Below are 21,895 nucleotides of genomic sequence, written 5' to 3' on the forward strand. Positions count from 1 at the left end.
GCTTTGTTTGAAATGCAAATTACCACAATAATAAAATGTTGGAGATGCCACTCTTGGTCAATTATAGAGGACAATTGATATCATGAAGGGATGGTACTGCTTTGATATGAGGACTTCCTTACAAGCTTGGAGAAGCAGAGCAAAAAATCAGTATAAAACGGCAGTGTACAAGAATGCATCTCCAAAACTAAGGTTTAGAAAATGGTGCTTTTGACAAATGGTGAGCCATGATGATTGAGCGTGTGCTTCAAAATATTACATCAATGCTTATTCTACGAGGAATTAAATAAAATTATGAATGATGTCACACAAGACACTGTTTAATTTCCAAAAATTAAAACCAGAAAACAAAGTAATGTCTGTGTTTAATAAATATTGCCTTATGATACTAAAATGTTATGGTCTGCAAGTCTGACTTAAATCGCTTCTTGTGCAAATCCTTCTCTTGTTCTCTGGAATATCTCCAACTATATTCAGCTTGAAACCAAAGAACAACAAATGATTTAAGAGCAATTGTGCTCTGTCTTCTTGCAGCAGTGTTATACCAGATGATGTGCATATTGCCTGGCATAACTTTAATTTTTGAGAAGTAGCACAGTCCACTATAGCATACTGTATCTCTAATAATATTAATAATTGCTTACATTTATATAGCCCTTTTCTGGACACTCCACTCAAAGCGCTTTACAGGCAATGGGGACTCCCCTCCACCACCACCAATGTGCAGCATCCACCTGGATGATGCGACGGCAGCCATAGTGCGCCAGAACGCTCACCACACATCAGCGATCAGTGGGGAGGAGAGCAGAGTAATTAAGCCAATTTATAGAGGGGGATTGTTAGGAGGCCATGATTGATAAAAGGCCGCTGGGAAATTTGGCCAGGACGCCGGGGTACACCCCTACTCTTTTTGAAAAACACCCTGGGATTTTTTAATGACCACAGAGAGTCAGGACCTCGGTTTTACGTCTCATCCGAAGGACAGCGCCTGTTTACAGTATAGTGTCCCCGTCACTACACTGGGGCATTAGGACCCACATGAGCCGCAGGGTTAGCGCCCCCTGCTGGCCCCACTAACAGCTCTTCCAGCAGCAACCTTAGTTTTTACCAGGAGGTCTCCCATCTAGGTACTGACCAGGCTCACACCTGCTTAGCTTCAGTGGGTTGCCAGTTGTGAGTTGCAGGGTGATATGGCTGCTGGCATAAATATGGCATAGATATGGCTCTAGTCAGTGTTTCCATGCATTTTATTAATCATGTAAACAAGAGAGCATGACATTTTGACTCGCCTAATGTCAACTCGCATCGTTCCTAGAAGCGTGCTTTGTACATTGTTAAACTGGTCCAAAGCTCAAAAAACAAGGAATGGACCCTATGCAGGTTCCAAGATCAGGGTCAAGAGGCGAGCGAAAGTCCAAACCCAGAAGACAAATTTAGTATCAAGCGCCAGAAACACAATCCGAAAGCCAAGGTCAGAAAACAGGCCAAAATCCAAACAACAGGCAAGGAGTCCAGGAAGAATTCAGACTTGAACTCGATCAAGAGCTACAAGAGTTGAAAACAATACTGAGCACAGCTTGAACAAAGAGCAAGGTTTAAATAGGTTTGGGGAGGGGAGGCGTGGTGATGTAGGGACACTGGGCAAACAGCAATTGGCTACTGCCGTCTGCTTGATCTGTGCCTCTGCTGCACAGATGAAGTAGGCACTAGAAGTTGGGGCGCCCTCTGTTGGTGGGATGCTGGAACTGTGACAAACATGCTGTGTGCACACTATGTCACATGTAAACAGGCCGAGTCGGTAATGTTGCAGTCAGTGACTGCCCCTCACTCCACCTCTCCTGTCTCTGAGGAGACAGAGGGTACTGTAATATAAAGGTGCTGAGGCCCACCAGGGGTGTTACTGAACATCAGCCAACCAAATAAAAACCAAATTGTCTGAGTGTGGGAGAGAGCCTGTATGGATTACAGCTGTATCCCTCAAATACCTGTGTTCGTCTATATATATGTGTTAGTCTATGAAACAATTAAGAGTAAAACCTCTTAATTTGGCCTGTCAGTCTATTCCTTTTATAAAAATAAATGAGGAACTCTTGTCTTGGAAAGTAAAATACTGTGTGTTACTAATCATTTAAAATGCCTAATTATTAGTCCATAGCATAATAAAACGTGTAAATTAGCTTTGTGCTTCAATAAATGAAATTGTATGGATCAACAGATTCTCAAAACAGCTGACTGGTACAGTTACGTTCATTTCCTTGATGTATTGATAGGAATGCTTGAAACCAGGAACAGAATGTTTGGTCACTTGGATGCCCACCATCCTTATGTTCTATTGTTTTTTATGTAACTAAAAATAGCACCTGATCCTACATTGATTCATTGTGTCTAGTGAAGAAGGAAATTATCAGCTGCTGTAAAGCTTATGACAAAGCTTTTAAGCTACCTGCCATCAGCAGGCCATCATGCATGTTTTCTCCTTGTGTTTGCCACCGTTATTAAACTCTGATGACATTCTTTTGGCAGGTGTCTTTGAACAGGTGGCCCGAGGAGCTTACTTTATAACACCGCTTCTGCTGATTAATTTTTCAGTGACATGGTACAATGCTTGCTTTGTTACGGATTGTCTTACCATGATATAGGCGCGCTTGCTCTTGAATTCCCTAGGCTATTATCCATAGAGTAATTAAATCCAAGTTCAATAAATGGCCCATGCTTTTGCATTTATGGTTATAACAACTCTTAACATATATATGTGTGAAGAATGCGGTTTGAATTATGTACATATAATTAAAATACAAGGAGTAACAGTTAATTTCACACTGAAAAGTAGAAACAAGAAACAATATTTCAGCCGTGGAGCTTTCTTTAAGTGTAGCAATGTAAAAATGTTGTTTCTTCCTTATGCTTTTCAGAGTGGAATTAACTTGTACTTGTTCTTTTGCAGCCAAGACACAGTGACACAGCTCCCATTCAAACTTCTATAATGATGTTATATACAAAATATATTCCCAAACTAAAAAATTATATATAACAAAACTTTGACATTTATTGGTGATGAAGTATAAACTAATTCCACCCAAAGGTGCACTTAATAAAAACCAATAATAAATAATAGAAATTAACTGTGATCATTAAGGTGAAGGAGTATTTCAAAATATATATTCAACAGCTGTTCTCATTCCCTTAATAAATGTTTTTATGATTTTTATCAAGTTTTAGCATTGCCTTTTAGTACTCTCTCTGACCTCTACCAGAAACACTAAAGTTTCCCCTCAAGAATACATTTCTGAGGTGCTCTTTTGACCTTAACAGAGAGTGAGGTAAATATATTTAATCTCCTTAAAATAATGTGCATTTTTAAGACTTCGTAAAAGAGTAATGCAGTATGTATTGTATGTTGTTTTTATTTGCTTTTAATAATAACAGTAAATAACAGGTTTATAGTATAAACCATCTTTCAAAATAAAGTAACATCATGGTCCAACTACACTAAAAGGAAATAAAATGAACTACACAATAATATGTTATGACATACAAGGAGTGGACTGTACAGCACTCAAGTAACAAGATAATAATAAAAAATTAAGCAATTAAAAAGATTAGCAAGTGGGACCATCTAGAGAGGTGACCAGATCTTCAAGAAATGCTCACATCTTGAGTGGAGATTGTATATCAGTTTTTCTACTGGTAATAATACAGCTACTTGAGTAAGTCACAATTCAATAGTCAGTACCTTGGGAACAAACCATGAATATGTGCTGTATCTTTAAAAATTCTGTCTGCTCCAGGTACTTGGCTTGGCATGATTGCAGCCTATAAATCTACTAGTTTAATTTTTTAGTGCTGAAAGACAAAGAGCCAATACACTGAACCTGACAACTATAGACTTGCAGAGATTACAGAACATACCTTGAACCAACAGACTGTATCGTTGTTTCACAGTCCAATGTGAATATATAAAAAGTATTACTTAGGACGTCACAGAGACAAGAGCCTTATTTAGCCACTTGTAAGTACCAATAAACTGATGAAATAGCAATGTACAGTTACAAAGTATTCAATTCATGTCCAAGAATAATCTCTCTGTAAAACTAACTATATCTCTGCAAAATTTTCCCCACTGTTCAATATGGCCATATTCGAATCTTTATATGGAGGGAAATGTAAATAATCTATGTGAACACTTGAAGAGATATTATTCTTGGAGATTACTGCAAGACTTAGATTTTCTTCATGTCAGATCAATACCTTTAATAGGAGAAAAATTCAAAAGATAATGACAGAAAGATGAGAGAGCTTGACCTTGACCCCAAATAAAATCAAATTTATTGTGTTAGTGATGAGAAAATGTAATTTTAGTGTGTAAGGCTAACGTTCCCTTGGTATTGTCCTGATTAATATTACTACTTCTCTGCCTCAATTCATACAAGTCTTGGAAACAGTTTTTCAGTTTTAATTGTAGAATTGCTTTAATTGTAGAAGTCTGTTTTTTATTTTGTTATTAATTTGGGATGATGGTTATGTTTTGGAGCCGTTTCTGGTTGCCGTGGTATCTGCAACAGTGAAGAAAACAGGCCCCTTGAACAGGTAAGCATGTATACACATGTCAAAATTCTGAGCTAAGTGTGAAACAATGAACAGTACTGGGAATCAGATTTTTTAAAAACACCTGATCAAAACATACCCATCTGAAGGGGCAATCGTTGCACAATTTTGAATAAACTGAATCTATGTTAAAGCACTTCTTCTTTGTATTTTGTAATTTAAAAAATGTACCAAGTAAGAATGCAGTGATACTTTTTTAAATAAGCAATAATAAAGAGGTTTGTTAGTCAGTTTGTTAGTGTCTATATATTTTTTTTTACTCTTCTCCTGATCTGTGCCTTTCTATATCTTTATCCCTGAGCTATTTTAAAAGCTCCTGGGTCTAAATGATTGAATCTTTGCTTGAAAGTTACCATCTTACTGAGGGACCTTACACAGACAGATGTACAATATACTGTATGTGCTGAACCACAATTATTGGGCACAGACAGAGTTCTCTCAACTAATAGTGTTACGTGTCAATGTCAATGTAATTTTGTGAACCCAATCTAGTCTAAGGTTGCTTTAACAAAGTGAGTGAATACATAGACAATCAACATATTTTAAGGTAATTTTCTTTGCTGTTTTTCCTTACTTTTAACTTAATTTAACCATAGCAGCATTCAGTTTTAATATTCACATTTTCAAGAGAAAAACTCTTCACTTCAAAGAAAACATATACATCTTTTGTAATTCAGTAAAATGGGGAGATCTTTGGAAGGCTGTGAATACTTTTGCAAGGCACTGCATAAAAATGTGAGAGCATTGTTAAAGCAGTAAGTATGCATGCTTTCTTTAAATCCACAACAGGAATGTATTCTGAAATTCTGGATAGTAATCCATTTAATAAACAAATCTGTGTGTAATATTTTTTAAAACAGACACAATTACAGTGGCAATAGTAACCTATATGTCCGTCAGTCCTACAGTATATCTGTTCACCTCATGTTCATTGTTTATTAGACTTCATTGTTCAAATTATTCATACATCAGACAAATGAATCAACCCATGAAATTGTGTTATGTGTTAAGAGGTTTCATTTTTGTTTTTGTTTTGAATCACATCACCTACTGTAGGTTTTCCACATTCAAACCCAGTGTCCTTCCAGTGGACATCAGATTTCAACCTGAACTCTTTTTAGTGCGCGATAGACAGCTTGCGTGCACTGGGCTTCAGTACAGAGAATTTGAAGGAAATACAAGTACAGTATAGCCACTGACATTGCACCCTTAGGCAGTTTGTAGCTGGGGGGCAAACTGCCACAATGACAACGCTGTGTACAGTTGTAAGACTGGTATTATCCTTGAAGCATTTTTAACATACTTCTGTTTTAAACTAAGAAGGTGGTGAGTTTTATTACAAATTAAAAACTTTTATCATGCAAATGTTGGTTGTTTTTTTTTAATTGATGAGTTAAAGTGATTTTTCACTTTTTTATGGACATTATGAAGAAACCTTAGATATGCTTTCATTAATACTGTACGTCATTTATGTCATTGATGATACTGTTGAGTTGTCAAAGAAAAGCTTTGTGGTTTATGTTTATGCACTGTATGTCTTCATCAAAGAATTAATCTTTAACTAATCACATATGGAAAATAGCCTAATGATCCTTAAACCAGCTGGCATATTACTTGTGTTGCTGTAACAGTGTGCAGAATACTTCTTATTGCCAGATGTAGGACAAATTGATTTAACTTTCAGATCACCTGATTTAAGAGTCAGCCCACAAAGAGAGACTGTTGATTTGCAAAGAATTGCTGAAGAGATAGTAACAGCACCTCCTTGTGTTGGAAATAGGCAAGGATCACTTGAAGAGCTGGGCAGTTTGCTTTCTTTAAAACCACTTTACAAATTTAAGAATTAGTCATTTGCATTCAGGACTGTTTACTATCATAAAAATCACATACAAATAAATGTTATTTTTAATATTATGTCCATTAGCTTGGAAACTTAGAGAAAAGACTTAAATTTGACTGTATTTTAATATTTCTGGAAGATTACTAAACCAAACAACCAGTCGAATGGTAGCCTGTCCTAGGATGGCTGTAATGTGAGCCACATTTAAAACAGTGTGAAGCATGCAGCTCAAAGGTTGCAGGCTATATATAGTGTGATGTCTGAAAGAGGTCCAAGTCACAGGGTGCTAGGATATAAAATAAGTTTCTTTATTCACACCAGAATCTGTTTTAGAAATTAAATTTTGTCCTTGCTATGTATTTAAGGAATCCGCATGTGTAAATGTGCTTCCGATAAACAGATTTTATCTATGGTAAGCTGCAATATGTTCCTGTGACATATACCACAAGTCAATCACATCTATTACACTGTAAATTAAATAAAAGACAGGGCATCAGATGGAAGTTTTAAACTGAAGTTTGGGAGAGATAACAATAAGACAATTTCAGCCAGCTGTTCAAGCCATAACAATTCCCAACATTAGCAATACACTATGTTTATACAGTATATCTATTTCACTCAATAGTGAATAGAGACTAGGGTCTCCAGATCTGAAGTGATCTTAATCAACTGTTGCAGATTTACACTCTTTGCATTCCTTTCCATGATTTATTTCCCATGACCAGGTGACTACATTGTAAACTGACTGTATTGTATCCTTCAGCTCTTACAGACTGTACAGTATATAATCTAGACTGTTTAATAAGCATGAAGTCAAAATTAGTAACTGTACTTTTGATACCACAGTGAAATCAGAAGGGAAGGTACTGCATGAGATTAAAAATGAATTAATCTGCTGTTTCCTTAAGGAAACAATTAGTTTGTGACAGTCATGAATACTGTCATGTTGCCAAAAAACGCTTTACAGTCTACAGTAAGTCAAACTCAGTAAATCGATAGTATGTTAGTATGTCGATAAAACTGAATTCAGTGCAATTTGTAATAATGCATTTCACTGTATATGTAATATACTGTAAGACACAATTTATTAAAATAATTTCAACATTGAAGGACCAAGTTGTCACAGAAGCATATTATCAAATTCCTTCCTGAAATTATTAAATTAGATTCTTACTGAAGTTATTAGGCATAAAGATTGTTGAAGTGTCAGCTACAAAAAATCAAAATCACAGCAAGGTCATTGTGTCCTTAAAGCACTTGCTGTCAAAAATCAATTGCACAGCAACCTACAATAATGTTATTTGTTTTTATTCTGACTTTCAGTTTTATTATTCTCTGTCTGCACCATAAATTAATCTCCACCTAGCCATCCCATTGCTGCAGTAAGACATTTAAAACAATACTGGTCTGCTTGTCCACAAACAGGTAGTGAACCTGGAAACTTCCTCAAAACTTTTTTTTAACATAATATTTAGTTCGGGTTTAACTTCAATAAACAGAATTTGGCAGCACACAGTAATCATTTTCCTCCTCCACTATCGGCTTATTTTGCAACTTAAAGATGGACTTTTTTTCATTTTCATTTATTGGTTTAGCAATAAAAAGACTCATAAAAGATTAACATACAGTATACAGCACATGAAAACACAGTGTGAAAATATACAGTGTGAAATGAAATAGTGGGATGTTCATTACAATTACATTTATATTGTGTGAATGTACATTCTAAACACTAAAAAAGAAAAAAGCAACTTTAGAAGTATAATACTTCAAATCACTTTGTAAAGATGGGATTGAGGAATATGTATTCGTGCATGCATTCGTGCAAAGCCAGACTTTTTAGACTATTGTGTAGAGAAATACTGAAATTGACACTTCTGGAAGTGTAGCTGAGCTAGTTCGGATATGGTGACGTCAGCGCCCTCACTGCGCGTAGCAGGGACCTCTAAGTAACTTACTCTAAGTAAAAAGAATATAGGTATGTACCAACACAAAAAACAGCCAGTACAGTATGTAAATGTGCAATCGAGAGCAACGGGGACTGAATGTGAAAACATTTTAGAGGTGTACTGCATAGTAGAACCAAATGAGCCTAATGTGGTAGTTCTGGATTTGGATGGATGGTTTGGATGGTCCTTGCAGGAAGATACTAATATGGGTATGGGTGTCATGTGAATGACAAATATTTCCACTTACTGTACTTCTATTTCTAATCTTTTGTCCAAAGCGACTTACAATCACAAGTGGTAAAGATTCAAAAGGTGAAAAGGGGTGATGTGGTGGCTCTGTGGCTAAGGATCTGTGCCTATGTCTGGAAAGTTGCCAGTTCAAATCCTGTGGCTGGCAGAGAAATCCAACTCAGTTGAGCCCCTGTGCAAGGCCCTTCACCCCAGCTGCCCCAGGGGTTGGAGAGCAAGCTGACGGATTTGTTATTATTATTTTCCATGAGGGAAAGCTTTCTTTTCACATTGCAAATACAGGTATATAATGTCATACATTGGAGTCTGACACTAGATGGGGTGGTTGGACAGCTTAAGTATTTCTAACTGGGTAGATGTATTACTGTACGTGCCTTTGGCATTGCTTATGTACTGTATACAGCAGAGCACACTTTCAAAGAAAAGTCTGCCCTTTTCAGTCTTTCATCTCTGTGCAAGCACCTGAACTCACCATGTATAGAGTTAAAGTGCACTAGTTTCACATGAATACAAAAGACATTTTCAAAATACACAGTAGTATAACAAAATAAGAACTTCATTGTACCAGATAACATAATACAAAGCTCAACTTCCTCCCCTTTTGACTTCCCTTTTTTCTCTTTTTCCTATATGATGGTTCATCCCAGGACATGTTTGTCAGTGTTTCAGCATTAGATTGAATGTATTTTATACTGGGGATATTTTGCATAACTCGTGTTTTTTTTTTGTAAAGACCTTATTTTGCCACTTATAAGCAAATATCTGGATAATTATTTTTGGTTGTCCTTTGAGAAATAATAAATTTGGTTCATCACCAAGCATCTGATACTGGTCATGAGGAAATTCCATACTACTACAGTTTTGAATGAATAATTTGTAACTTTAAACAAAGAAACACAAATGAATCATAATAGCAAAGATACACAGACCCAGGAGTGAGATAAAAACTTGAAAGCCTTTGACTGCCATGTTTATGAGCACATTGGAAATAAAATACAAAAGGGTAAAATATGGATGTACTATGCTCAGGTGGCGATTTGCAATTTCACTATAGAAAATTTTGATTAAAGCAAAGCACTCTGTTGGCTGTTGTGTAAAATAATTGTTCTTACGTAAGTAGTTCAGGTGGGTAGCTGTGTCAGCATGCGTAGGCTGCAAAGGAAAAAGAATAGGTTAATTCCATGCTGAAAAGAGAAGAAAGAAAACACAATGTTTCGGCCGTGGAGCCTTCTTAAGGTGTGAGGGCTCCACACTTGCTCACACCTGAAGAAGGCCCCACGGCCGAAACGTTGAGATTTCTTTCTTCTCTTTTCAGCATTGGAATGAACCTATTACTTGTTCCTGTTCTTACATAAAATCCCTCAGCACAGTTCATTTGTTTTTCCTGACTGGGAATTGTGTGATTTCTATCTCCACAGATCCTCTGATACAGTGAGTGTGAAGACAGAGAGCAATGCACCGCTGACATTGCCTAGAGATGCAGAGTTCAGCCCGGAGATGTCTCACTCCAGTCCAGCTTCACCCATAAGTAAATCACAGAAGGTAGGCAGGAGTCAGCATTCTTTTTTAATGGTTTTGCAGTATAAAGCAATTTTGTGTTGGTATTTTTACTTTTCATTCACTCTACATATACTGTTTTTCTTCTGATGTTTTATACACATTATTTCAGGAAACTGACATTTTTATAAATATATATACATATTTCCAACTCATTTCCATATTGCTGGTATAACCAGTATCTCGCCAGCAGAGGGAAGAAAAGTATAGTATAGAAATTGTTACTAATTATAATTGTAATTGATGATTTTTAAAAGCTGATTTAATTGTTACATCATTAATGTATTCTATACTAAACTACTACAACATTGTATGTGTGTTAATGTCCTCCATATCAAATTATCATGTATAATTTGATTATAGCACTATCTAGAGATTATACACAGTGACTACAAGTCTTAATTGGTGAATACGCATTTTAATTCATTTTCCTTGGCAGCCTAATTTTATTACCTGTGTGTTAGCACAGATATTGCATATGGCTTCATGTTTTCTTGTAGATGTGTTGAAATTTTAATAACTGTTGTGAACTTCAGTTGCTGTATGATAATTGAAATCTGAACTATATAAAGGTGGAACTCTTGATGTCCAAAAGTGGTTTAAAAACATGAAGTATAACAACATATTCTAACATATTCTAATCATATTCACATCAAGAACAATTGCAATTTGATATTCAGCTTCTTCAGATTTTTCCTTATGGACACACAGCAGCATATTGTCTGTTACACATTTTACAGTTTTTTTTCTTTCTTGCATGTTCTCTGCATATTTTAAACTCTTTAAATTTCAACGTATTCATGTGTTTAAAAACTTTACCTAATTTATTTTCAAAACATTTTCCATTTTTCTTCAAATGTCTTGGGTTTGTTTTCTTAGGCCACTTAAATTAGTTAAACCAGTATTTCAAACAAATTAATGACATGTTACAGCAGGATATCTGATTATTCATGCTTAAGCTGCCTACCACATTCCACATTCATGTTTATTCTTTCTGTTTTTAAATGCACTAGACCTTGTGCATTATCTTCATGGTAATGAAAGTGATTTTCCAGTGTGTGTGGCTCAGATACATGGTTTAGGAAGCAGCTCACACTTAAACCGGCTTGCAGCAGTTGACTGGGGTGAATATAATTTCAATAACAACTGAAATGCTTCCTACACTTGCCCAGCTAGCATTACTCCCCACACAACCACAACTAAATTGCAGCACCTATGTGCTTGAAGCATTTCAGGCAGATCAAGTAAAAAATTGCTTCACCAATTGAGTTAAGGGAGAACTTTGAGAATGATAGCTTGTACAAGGTGGAATTTAGTCGGACACTTGGGTTAACACTCCTAGACTCCCCCTATCCATTTCTTAGTAAAGAAATGTTTCTTTCCTGGGATGTTTAAAAACATAAAATAGTGTTATGGACTTAGTTTTATGTTTCATATGAAGAACGACACCACCTGCAGCATACAGCTCTGGTCTTTGGGGCATTTATTTGAAAATTCAAATAAAGAGTGCCACCTACTGGTCCACCACTGACAGCAGCCACCTTGTTCTCCTTGGAGGTCTCCCATCACTGTACTACATAACTTCTGACATAAGACAAGACCATGCTACAGGGCGATACTCCTGCCACCAATAACCTTTTAATTAAAAGATGTTGAATTTACGTTGGGGAATCACAATACTGCAGTAATTCTCCCTTTTTTCCACACTGTGTCAGTAAATGGAGACTGACAGGCAGCAGAGCAGCTTCAGGCTCTCTCAGGTTTTCTGCTCTTGAAGAGCAGAAGTGGGTGTGCTGGTCAGAGAGAGAGATGAGGCACAGAGATAAGGAGACCAAGTGACTTTCCTTAGAATCACAGGAAGATTCATGACACTACATGACTTGACACGACTTTTAGTCGAAGAGCATGTCAAATTTAACTACTGCAGTTGCTGAATCTCGCTGCCTTTTCTGTCCTAGAGGGTTTTAAATTGCGGGGGGGTGGCAAATTACACGATTCCCTCACGACTATTTGTCGCGGTTGCAAATCTCGTATTACACCGCGAAAGTACCGCGAGGTCGCCTAATTTTGGCAGCCAATCAATGTGGAGCACACCGGAATAAGAGGAGGAGCACTGCACAAACAACACGGAGAACAAGCACGTAAACATCTTGAAAAATGTAACACAGGCATTGTTTTCCACAAATAAACATCTTCAAAAATATAATTCTTCTTTATAAATATAGAACAAATTTACAAAAATAAAACAGTTAAAACTACATCTATTTTAACTACATCCACCACATCTATTTTAGATCCCATTCCCACCACTTTATTTCAGTCCTGTTTCTCTTCTCTCTGTCATATTGTCCTCAATATTATACATGAATCCATGAGCACTGGCATTGTACCAACGGTCCTCAAAACTGCTGCCATTACCCCTGTGCCAAAAAAGGCTAACATGGCTCTCGACAACCTTAACAATTTTCGCCCCATCTCCAACTTACCCTTTCTTGCAAAACTTCTAGCACGTGCTGTCACACTTCAGTTACATAACCACCTCATGACAAACAACGTTTTCGAACCCTTCCAGTCTGGCTTCCATCAGCTTCACAGCACAGAAACTGCCCTGGCCAAAGTCACTAACGATCTTCTAATAGCTTCTGATTCTGGTTCTCTTTCTATACTCATCCTTCTTGATCTCAGTGCTACTTTTGACACTGTTGACCATAACATCTTACTTTCTCATCTTGAGACTGTGTTTGGAGTTTCTGAAACTGCTCTCAAATGGTTCAAATCTTACCTCACTGATCACTGTCACTTTGTCTCTCTTAATGGGTATAGTTCTGAAATTGGTCTTGTTAAGTCTGGTGTTCCTCAGGGCTCAATACTGGGCCCCTTGCTCTTCAGCATTTACATGTTTCCACTTGGTCAGCTTTTAAGATCACATGGCCTCAGCTTTCATTTCTACGCTGACGATACTCAAATATACATCCATACCAAACCTGACACTGATGTGGCTGTCTCTATTCTCTCTAATTGCATCTCTGACATAACATCTCTGACATCTCTGACAATTTGGATGACTCAAAATTTCCTTCATCTTAACTGCAACAAGACTGAAGTCATGCTTATTGGCACCCCCCATCAACTTCGTAAAGCCAGTCCTGTAACCCTATCTGTAGATGGTTCTGTACTTGAGCTTCAATCTAAATTGAAAAACCTTGGGGTTATATTTGAATCTGGCTTGACATTCGACCCACATGTGCTGCATATTGTCAAAACATCTTTTTTTCACCTCAGAAATATCGCTAGACTATGCCCTATGCTTTCACTAACTGTGGCTGAAAAGCTGATCAACACATTTGTGTTTTCTCGAATTGACTACTGTAATGCTCTACTCGCTGGGGTATCTAAATCTACTTTGAACAAACTGCAGTATGTCCAAACTATCCTGGAGTCCTTGCACTAGCTTCCGGTCAAATTCCGTGTAGACTTTAAAATCCTCATGCTCACCTATAAGGCTCTGCATGGCTTGGTACCTCAGTACCTGTCTGTACTATTACCGCCCTACTCCCCACCTCGCAACCTTCGCTCTTCTAATTCTGGTCTCCTTACTGTTCTCCAAGCCTGTCTACATTGCATGGGTGACAGAGCCTTCTCCTGTTATGCCCCCAAGCTCTGGAACTCTCTCCCAAAGGATATCAGAGAGTCAACTTCTCTAAACTCCTTCAAATCCAGACTCAAAACCCTCTTCTTTAGAAAAGCTTTTACTTAACTAGTTCCATTCTTCGCCCCTCTGCTTTTCTTAGTACCACCATCCACGGTCTCATCTGTATATTGTAATTGTGTTTTATCTTGTCTATTATTTTTATTTATTGTTGTTGTCATTCTATAAAGCTCTTTGAGAAGCCACTTTTAAAGGCGCTGTATAAAATAAAGTTTATTATTATTATAAATATAAAACACCTTTAAAACAAATATTGTAAACAAATTAGTATTGCGCTATAACGTGTAATATAATGGCATGTTATCTCACAAGTACACATCTGGCTCACTGCCCATCCCTACGACTTGCGACTTGCTTCAAGAAAATCAAACCAGTTTTATTTTACTGTAGCGAGTCACAGAGAGTTGTAGGGGCTGTTAAGAGCGCTATGACTGAGTTGCTGGGGGTGTCGCACTACACAACTGATGGTAACGGGCGCGCGCTGCGACTCTACAACTCGCTGTGATTTTCTTATGATTATGTAAATAAAGGTTACGACTGAAAATCCTAGGAAAAGTCATGTAGTGTGAAGCCGGCATTAAATAGGGTGTGAACAGGTAGGGGCAAGTCTGGCTAAGGTGAGGGAGAAAAGTCAAGGGGGTGTTCAATGTTGGGGGGGGGATACTATAATACTTTATCATTTTAAACTAGTGTTTTATAAACTTGCTGCAGAAAAAGTTTTGGGGTTAAAAATATTGGTCTATGTATTTAGGGGTAGCGTTGGACTAGTTTTATTTTAACTTTAAAGTATGGACAAGGTATAGAGTTATAACTGGACTAAAAATGTTAATAGGGAATAATGATAATAAGGGAAACATTAGCACTTTTGTCTGAATTAGGGTTATAGTTTAATTTTTACCACTTGGTTAAAGAAGTAGGAAATTCTATTGGTCTATATTAAGGTATGGAGGTTAACATTAGCATTAATAATAATAATTCCTTATTTTTCTTAGGGCTTTAGTTTAACATTTCTTCTGAAGGACAGCATTCCTACACTACTGTTCCCAGAGGTAGGGAGGGTTGCAGCTCAGGGTTACTGTTAGCATTCCATGACAATGGATTTGACTTATTATTCGGGACAGCGGTTCTGCTACTGGCGTTAGGTTTTTGAACCTTTTGAAGGTTAGGTTAAGAAAACTAATCATTCTAAATTATTTTCAATATTTTTCCACTGTGGAAAATTAAATGACTCAATCTCTGAGTTTCACTCCTGCAGTGAAAATGATCACGGATCATCCAGATCTTGATTGGATATGGGAATTCAAATTACTCAGATGTGCTCGTCCCAATACTTCATGTTAAAGATTTGTAATGTATAAAAACAGCTAAGTATTAAACAGTTCAAGAAGGCTATGAACAGCTCGGTTCCCAAGAACAACAGATATTTACACAGAGTGTAACAGTGACCTCATCACAATATTGTCATTGACTACATAGCTTGCAGCATTTGTACAGTTATAAAATATGACAAGTGATTGTTTAATACCAGAGGGTCTGTTTTTTAAAGGTGTCAACCAATTGCATACAGTGCATTGTGCGTTATTCGGGGTGGTGTCATGGATAAAAGGCTAGTCACCTATCCTGAGTGCATTTAAAGCGAGACTCAAAATTTTTCTTTTCAGAAAAAGGCTTTTATTTAGTGTCTGTGTCTTTTTCTAATGACCTTGTATCTTCTGCTGCACTTCTAACTGCTTGTTCTTCTTATGTGCTTATTTTGTAATTTTCTATCTTTATAACTTGTGTATTTTAAACCTATTGTAAAGCACATTCAGATGCTACCTTTAAAGGTGCTATATTAATGCTTTTTTCCAAGTTTTGTTTTATTTCTGACATTCAGGGTTTGTTTCTAAATTTTTCTGCAATACTAATGATCTCAGCGACCATAGACAAAGTGGTCAATGCAAATGATATTTATCAAACATGCACAAGCATCAGTACAACTCATTATTCCAGAAAATATGTAAAGACAAATAAACCATTGATCAGAACAGTAACATTGGTATATTAGCTCTTTGTTTTATGTGGACATTGGCTTTCGTTGCTTCCATACGTAAAGGATTGTGGAATGTCATTCCAAACATCCTGCAACACTTTCCACTGTTCATCCAAGTTGTTTGGTTGTCATGTAACATTTTAATCATTCATGTAAACCCATACTGTATGTCCTTGACACTTTCCAAAGAAAATGGTATTTTGGATCAGAATCTGCCCCTGTCTTCCAATCAGGGTACATTTGATTTTATGAAGTCCTGTACACTCTGGGCTGAGGTACAGCTCGAGACCTGTACTGATCCATATCAGTGCTTTAGTGTGGGGCTTGTGCACTGACTATTATTCTGCTATTCCACTTTTGAACAAACTGATGTTGATTCTTGCCATATAGTTTTGACTTGTCTGGTCTGTAAAGAGTATTTCTTTCAGATTTGAATTTCATACCTTTAATTTAATATATTTCTATGCCAGTTAGGAACAGTGATTAAATGCTGGCAATGGCAGATTAGAGCCAAACTAGTCACTGGTGTCATGTGGTGGAAGACCTGGTCTTGTGGTGTAGTGGAATTCTCTTCCTGGTAGAGAGAGTTGTTGGCTTTGGACTTGCTAGTGAACAGGATAGATTCCCAGCAGGAGCAGTGACATGTAGTTGGTACAGTATACTGTACAGTATGTAGTACTTTCTAGTGCTTTTCTATACTTTATTCCTGTTTAATGAAACCCTGTTGTGATGAGCGTATTCATAGACTGCCTGGCCAAAGAATAAAGACTCTATTCACCCATGCTTCCACTGCATATTGACTCAGGGGGGATGAATAATTATGCAATCAAAGCTATTTATCTTGGTACACACAATACTAAAACCACCAAATACCAATTTAGCCACTACAAAGAAGTTGAATACTAAAGCAATTAACATACAGTATTTTAGTTTTTCTTTGCAGTTTTTGAAGGCATTTAACTGTTTTCATCCATAAAAAAGGTTCAGTTTGAACATTCCAGTTTTGATTTAAAACATTACATTAACAAAAATACAGCATCACTTGTAATCCAACAAAGTCATCATTGGTAGTGAGTGAATTCTTTTGAAAGTTACTGTACTGTATATATCCAGTAAAAAAGCAGTCAAGTACCTCAGACATATTAGGACTGATTTCCTGTGTTCAGTGCAAGATTCACCTGCCTGCATCGCCTGCATCAGATGTGATGCCACACCCAAACTCCTTTCCCACCTTAGCATAACTGACACACCAGGGTTTACTGTTCACACCTGTTCTTATGATAATAAGTCTTTGTATAGACACCTGTCTCCCTTTCATTCTTCTTCTAAATGAGCTACAATAAAGGAGAGGGACAAAAAACCCAGTTCATGATAGGTGGGAATCCCATATATCAAAGTGAAGGGAAATACTTTTAAATGCCTGCTGTTTTTTTTCAAACATTAAGACTTATTAAGAGAACATCAACCATTAGGATTACCATTAGTTAGTGATTAAGGTTTGAACTGATAATATGAAAAGTTCCCTGTTGTTTTTCATTTAATATAATGTGTTTAAAATAAATGTACTGGATTTTAGTTATGAAACAGTGTAGTGTGTAAAAGTACATTATGGAAAGAAATTTAAAAAGGCCACAATACAGTATGTTGAAGGAAAATGATAATTAGAAAACTTTTACTAGAAGAAACTGCATTTTCATGTCCAAAATAATTGTATTATTTATTTGTATCAATTTTAAACATTTAAATGGCTTATTAAAATGATATACATGAATAATGCAAAATAATTAAAGAACATACCATACAGTATGTTGAGAAGGTAGAAAAGTTTTTAAGCTGATGAACACCTTCCAGTAATAACACTACTACAACTTTATTGTATCCCACTATTACCTCCTACAGTATATTCCTACTGTATATCATATCATTGCAGTAAATGGGGGAGAGCTGAAAAGCCTGTTTTATTGCACTCGAAGTGCAGTCAAATGGGCCTTGCGACATCTACTGTAATCTGAGAAAAAAGTGTGGATGATCAGAAGGAGGCCTCATAATTTAATCAGGATAAACACAGTCACTGTTAGATCAATTAAACAGCTATATTAAAACATCAATATTCAGAAGTGACTGGAACATTCTTAGTGGGGTCATTAATCTAGTCTCCGTAAGGCTGAACCAGGCTAAAAAAATAGGTTTAAGGACAGTACAAATACAGGAACAGACACATATTACAGAGGGGAAGAATATTAGGAGCAGGGAGAGAACATGGACAGACATCATCACCGATAATTTTCATAATCAGAAGCTGTGCTGTGAGAGAGCTCCTCTTTCAAATCAAACAGAACTAGAGTCTGTCTAGATAACTGGAATGCTGAAGCATCCTGGACTCTGATCTTTACTGTAGAAGAAAGTCTCATTTCTTTCCGGATTTCCTTTAATGTAAGACCCATAGGCTAATATTTAGGATCCATTTTATTAGGATGTGGGTTCTCTTTTTATGGCCTATTGAGGTGTTTTGTGTTTTATGATAAGAGCCCTGAACTCAATGAATTATAAATGTCTGTGCTGAGTTTTACTTTATAGTGTAACTGGTGTGTGTTGAGTAAACTTGTGTGTAACTTACTGTTAATAAATTTGGTTTTGCTGATTGCCAATTCTAAAGATCAGGCCTTTGCAGTTTAAGAATTATTGGTCTTTCAAAGGCAAACAGCATGGCACAATAAGGAAAACCCACATATATTAAAATATAGTAAATATTGTCATATTTATATGTAATAAAATATGTAATTTATGTTATATTTGGCATTAAGATATTGTACTGATACAGGTGTCCCCTTACCTTTAAACTGCTCATGTACCTAACTCCTAATTACTTTTTTCATTTGTTTAAGTTTTACATTTCATTGTTTTCAAAGAACTGATAATACTCATTTTTGAGGTACCTTGTCTGTTGTCTTTATGTTTATAAGGCTAATTTACAAAGAAAACACTAACAGTATAATTTCAGATTAATAGTTATTTGAAAGAATTACCCGAGCAAACTGACTTAATATTTTTGAATAAGTTAAACCAAAGTAACAGTTAGAGCATACAGTATATATATATAAACTAGTCAAACCTGATTGTCTATGTGGGTAATCAGGAAGTGGTGTACTTACTGTACTTGTATATACCAGAAAGCAAGTATCAATGTTGAAAATGTCATGGTTACTTTGCAAAAACGCCATGATCCATTCTTTTAATAATTAGTGCTAAATTGTTGCCCTCACAGCAATCACTGATTCTCATTTAACATACTGTATGTACTATACAATGTATTCTCTTGGTATAAATGTTTCTTTTGGTATCAGTAGTTTAAAAAAACATAAATTATTTATGGCAACTGGCTAAAAGATTCATACATATTGTCATGTTTCTGGACGTTGTACCAGAATCACAATTTTGGCAAATAAGCTCTTGAAGTACTGATAAGGACAGTATCTATTATTTAGAACTGACACAATAACATGCAATATCAGGAAAGGAAGGTGATTATATTTCCTTTATTTGTCTGTTTGTGTACTTTCAACAATGTCTTGAAAATTTGGTGGATTTTGGAATTATTTTAAAGAATGTGTTTCTCCCCTTCATGAAGGCTTAAATTTATATTTGTATCCCTGAAGACCCAAAGCTTGTTTTCGATTATGTAATTACATACTTCCAGACTGTATCTCAGAAAACAAGCTAGATCCCTCTTCATTCCTAAGATAACTTTATCAAAAATCACACATTGCAAGAAAGAATGTTAAGGTCTTTATATCCTATTTGAAAGTATGTAAAAAGTTTTAGATTCCTGTAATTTAACTGTTAATTCACTTTGTTTTTTACTGAAATATATTTTTTATATATAAAAACGTTGTCTAATTAAATTGGTTCAAAAGTGGATGTCTTCAGTTTGGTACATGTGCTGAAATTAAGAACTTTGTGCCATCCACAATATTAATTAAAAAAATTAACTTTGCAGTCTTGAATCCTGCTGTGTAATCACTATTTGCATAGCAACTTTGATACTCAATGCAATGTGAAAATGGAAATGCTAAAGACCTGCAGAAGTACACTGACAGTAATAACACCTGTGTGTAGCTCACAAACAAAAACACCACACCTTGTCAGATCTGACATGCAAGTCATTGAGCTATGTACAGTACGTGTTATATATTGTTGATTTCCCTTTGTTTTCCTGCAAGAGAAAGGCAGACATTACAAAACTGTGTTTGTGTGGGGGAAGGTGCCATATCAGTACCAGTATACCAAAGCTATCCAATCAGACCCCACCATTTCACCTGGTCCTCTCTCCTTCCACTGTTTGTGCTGATGTATTGTAGCATGTGAAGTGTCCAAACTTAGCCCCCGTGCACTTACAGCTACTGTATCCCAGGATCATTATTTTATTCTGTCAGAGAGTAAACTACATATTCTTTGTGAAACATTCAGTCGCTTGAGAATGAGCAACATTTGTCCTCAAAGGCTATATTTCATTCCACCTCAGATTTTTTCCTCATTGAATTATTTATATAGTCACAACACTTGCTTTCTTCAGTCTTTATCCTGTAGCTACTATAATTGAAACATACTTATAAACCCTGCAGGAGTCCAGGCCATGAAAACGTAAGATATCCATCTCTGCCTTACAAAAGGGATACTGGTTATTTTCAAAGGATTTAATACAACCAATGACTATCAACCTTCTGTTAAAGCATATTATTTGATGTCTGTATTTCCCTCAGTTAAGAACTGCTTAGATAACCTATGATGCATTTCAATTTGGAAAGTTAAATTGCAGAAACTGGCTTTTGTTCTTCATTCTTATGGTAAATAAACTGGCAGTTTACTTATGTAACAGGCTGTGGAACTCGACTCAGTTTTCATTTGTACTCGTAAAGAGTTCATCTTTATGCAGTGGTTACATACTGTAGTTGAAACAGGCTGTTGGTTAGTTGTTTGAGCTGTTCCTATCGTCCCTCTACTACTGAGCCCTCGAGCGAGTTACCTGAGCGTCCAGTCGTCATTGACACAAAGTATGCATAGGCATTTCTTGAAAGGCTATTTTGACTTTGAATTGCCCATTTTGTTGTTGTTGTTTATGGTTTGTCAGACACCCTAAAGAAGACAACTTTACTGTATCTGTCGAATCAAGTTAAGGGGTGGAGCTGATGAATTTGAATGTTCTCGTCTTCAATTATTTAGAAACGTACAGAATGTGTACTGACGCCACTGAAGCTTCGTTCATTTAACTGATTTTTTACTGCAGAAGAGGGAAACCCGAGGAGCTGCGTAATATGGTAAGAGTTTGTTTATTGTTGACGTTAAGAGTTACCAGTGAATAGTTTAAATTGGGACTTTTCAAAAGACATCGTGTCTGGACTTGTGGCAGCGCAATCAATACTAAATGTGGGGTGTGAAAAGTTTTGGGAGCGGTAATGATTTTTTTTCCAGGGCATTTTTAGATTCTGTTTTATTATTCCCTTAACATCTTAAAAAGATTCATTTCATTTTTTGACTGTTTAATAGTAAATACCATGGCTGATGAACAGTATGAACACTTGTTCTGTAGAAGTTACCATAATGAGAAGTTCTAATTTACCATTGTAATAGATATTTCTTAGTTTTCTAATTTTCATTTATAGCGTAATATATATTTTTTTAAAAACGTGTGTTTTTAAAAATGATACAGTTTTAATACAACACACTGGTATTAATTTAAATATCAAACAACATTAAAGCTGTGTCGGTTTCATTTTAGTAAATACCTATTTAATTCTGAGCTATGCATCTGAATTTCTTTAACCTACTGACAGCTCAAGACTTGATTCATGACAAGTTTAAATATATTAATTGTTGTATCCGCATATCGCTTTTCACGGTAAGGGGCGCCAAAAGAGATGTACACATGGAGGTGTCCAATTCATGTCTTCTTTCAA

At 36.2% G+C, this 21,895-nt stretch overlaps 1 protein-coding gene across 2 annotated transcripts in view; it reads left to right on the forward strand.

Annotated features, from left to right (window-relative positions):
• The window catches only part of crybg1a (crystallin beta-gamma domain containing 1a), a 90,155-nt gene that overhangs the window by 29,060 nt on the left and 39,200 nt on the right, over window positions 1–21,895 (forward strand). Inside the window, exon 2 of one of the 2 annotated variants that reach the window (XM_088625726.1) lies at window positions 10,062–10,185. In XM_088625726.1, coding sequence (XP_088481852.1) covers window positions 10,062–10,185 — 124 coding nt within the window. Of the gene's footprint in view, window positions 1–10,061; window positions 10,186–21,098; window positions 21,257–21,895 lie in introns of those variants that run through there. The other variant, XM_088625727.1, reaches the window with a different exon arrangement.

The sequence above is a fragment of the Lepisosteus platostomus genome, chromosome 3 (assembly GCF_059453375.1).
Source record: "Lepisosteus platostomus isolate fLepPlt1 chromosome 3, fLepPlt1.hap1, whole genome shotgun sequence".
NCBI lineage: Eukaryota > Metazoa > Chordata > Actinopteri > Semionotiformes > Lepisosteidae > Lepisosteus > Lepisosteus platostomus.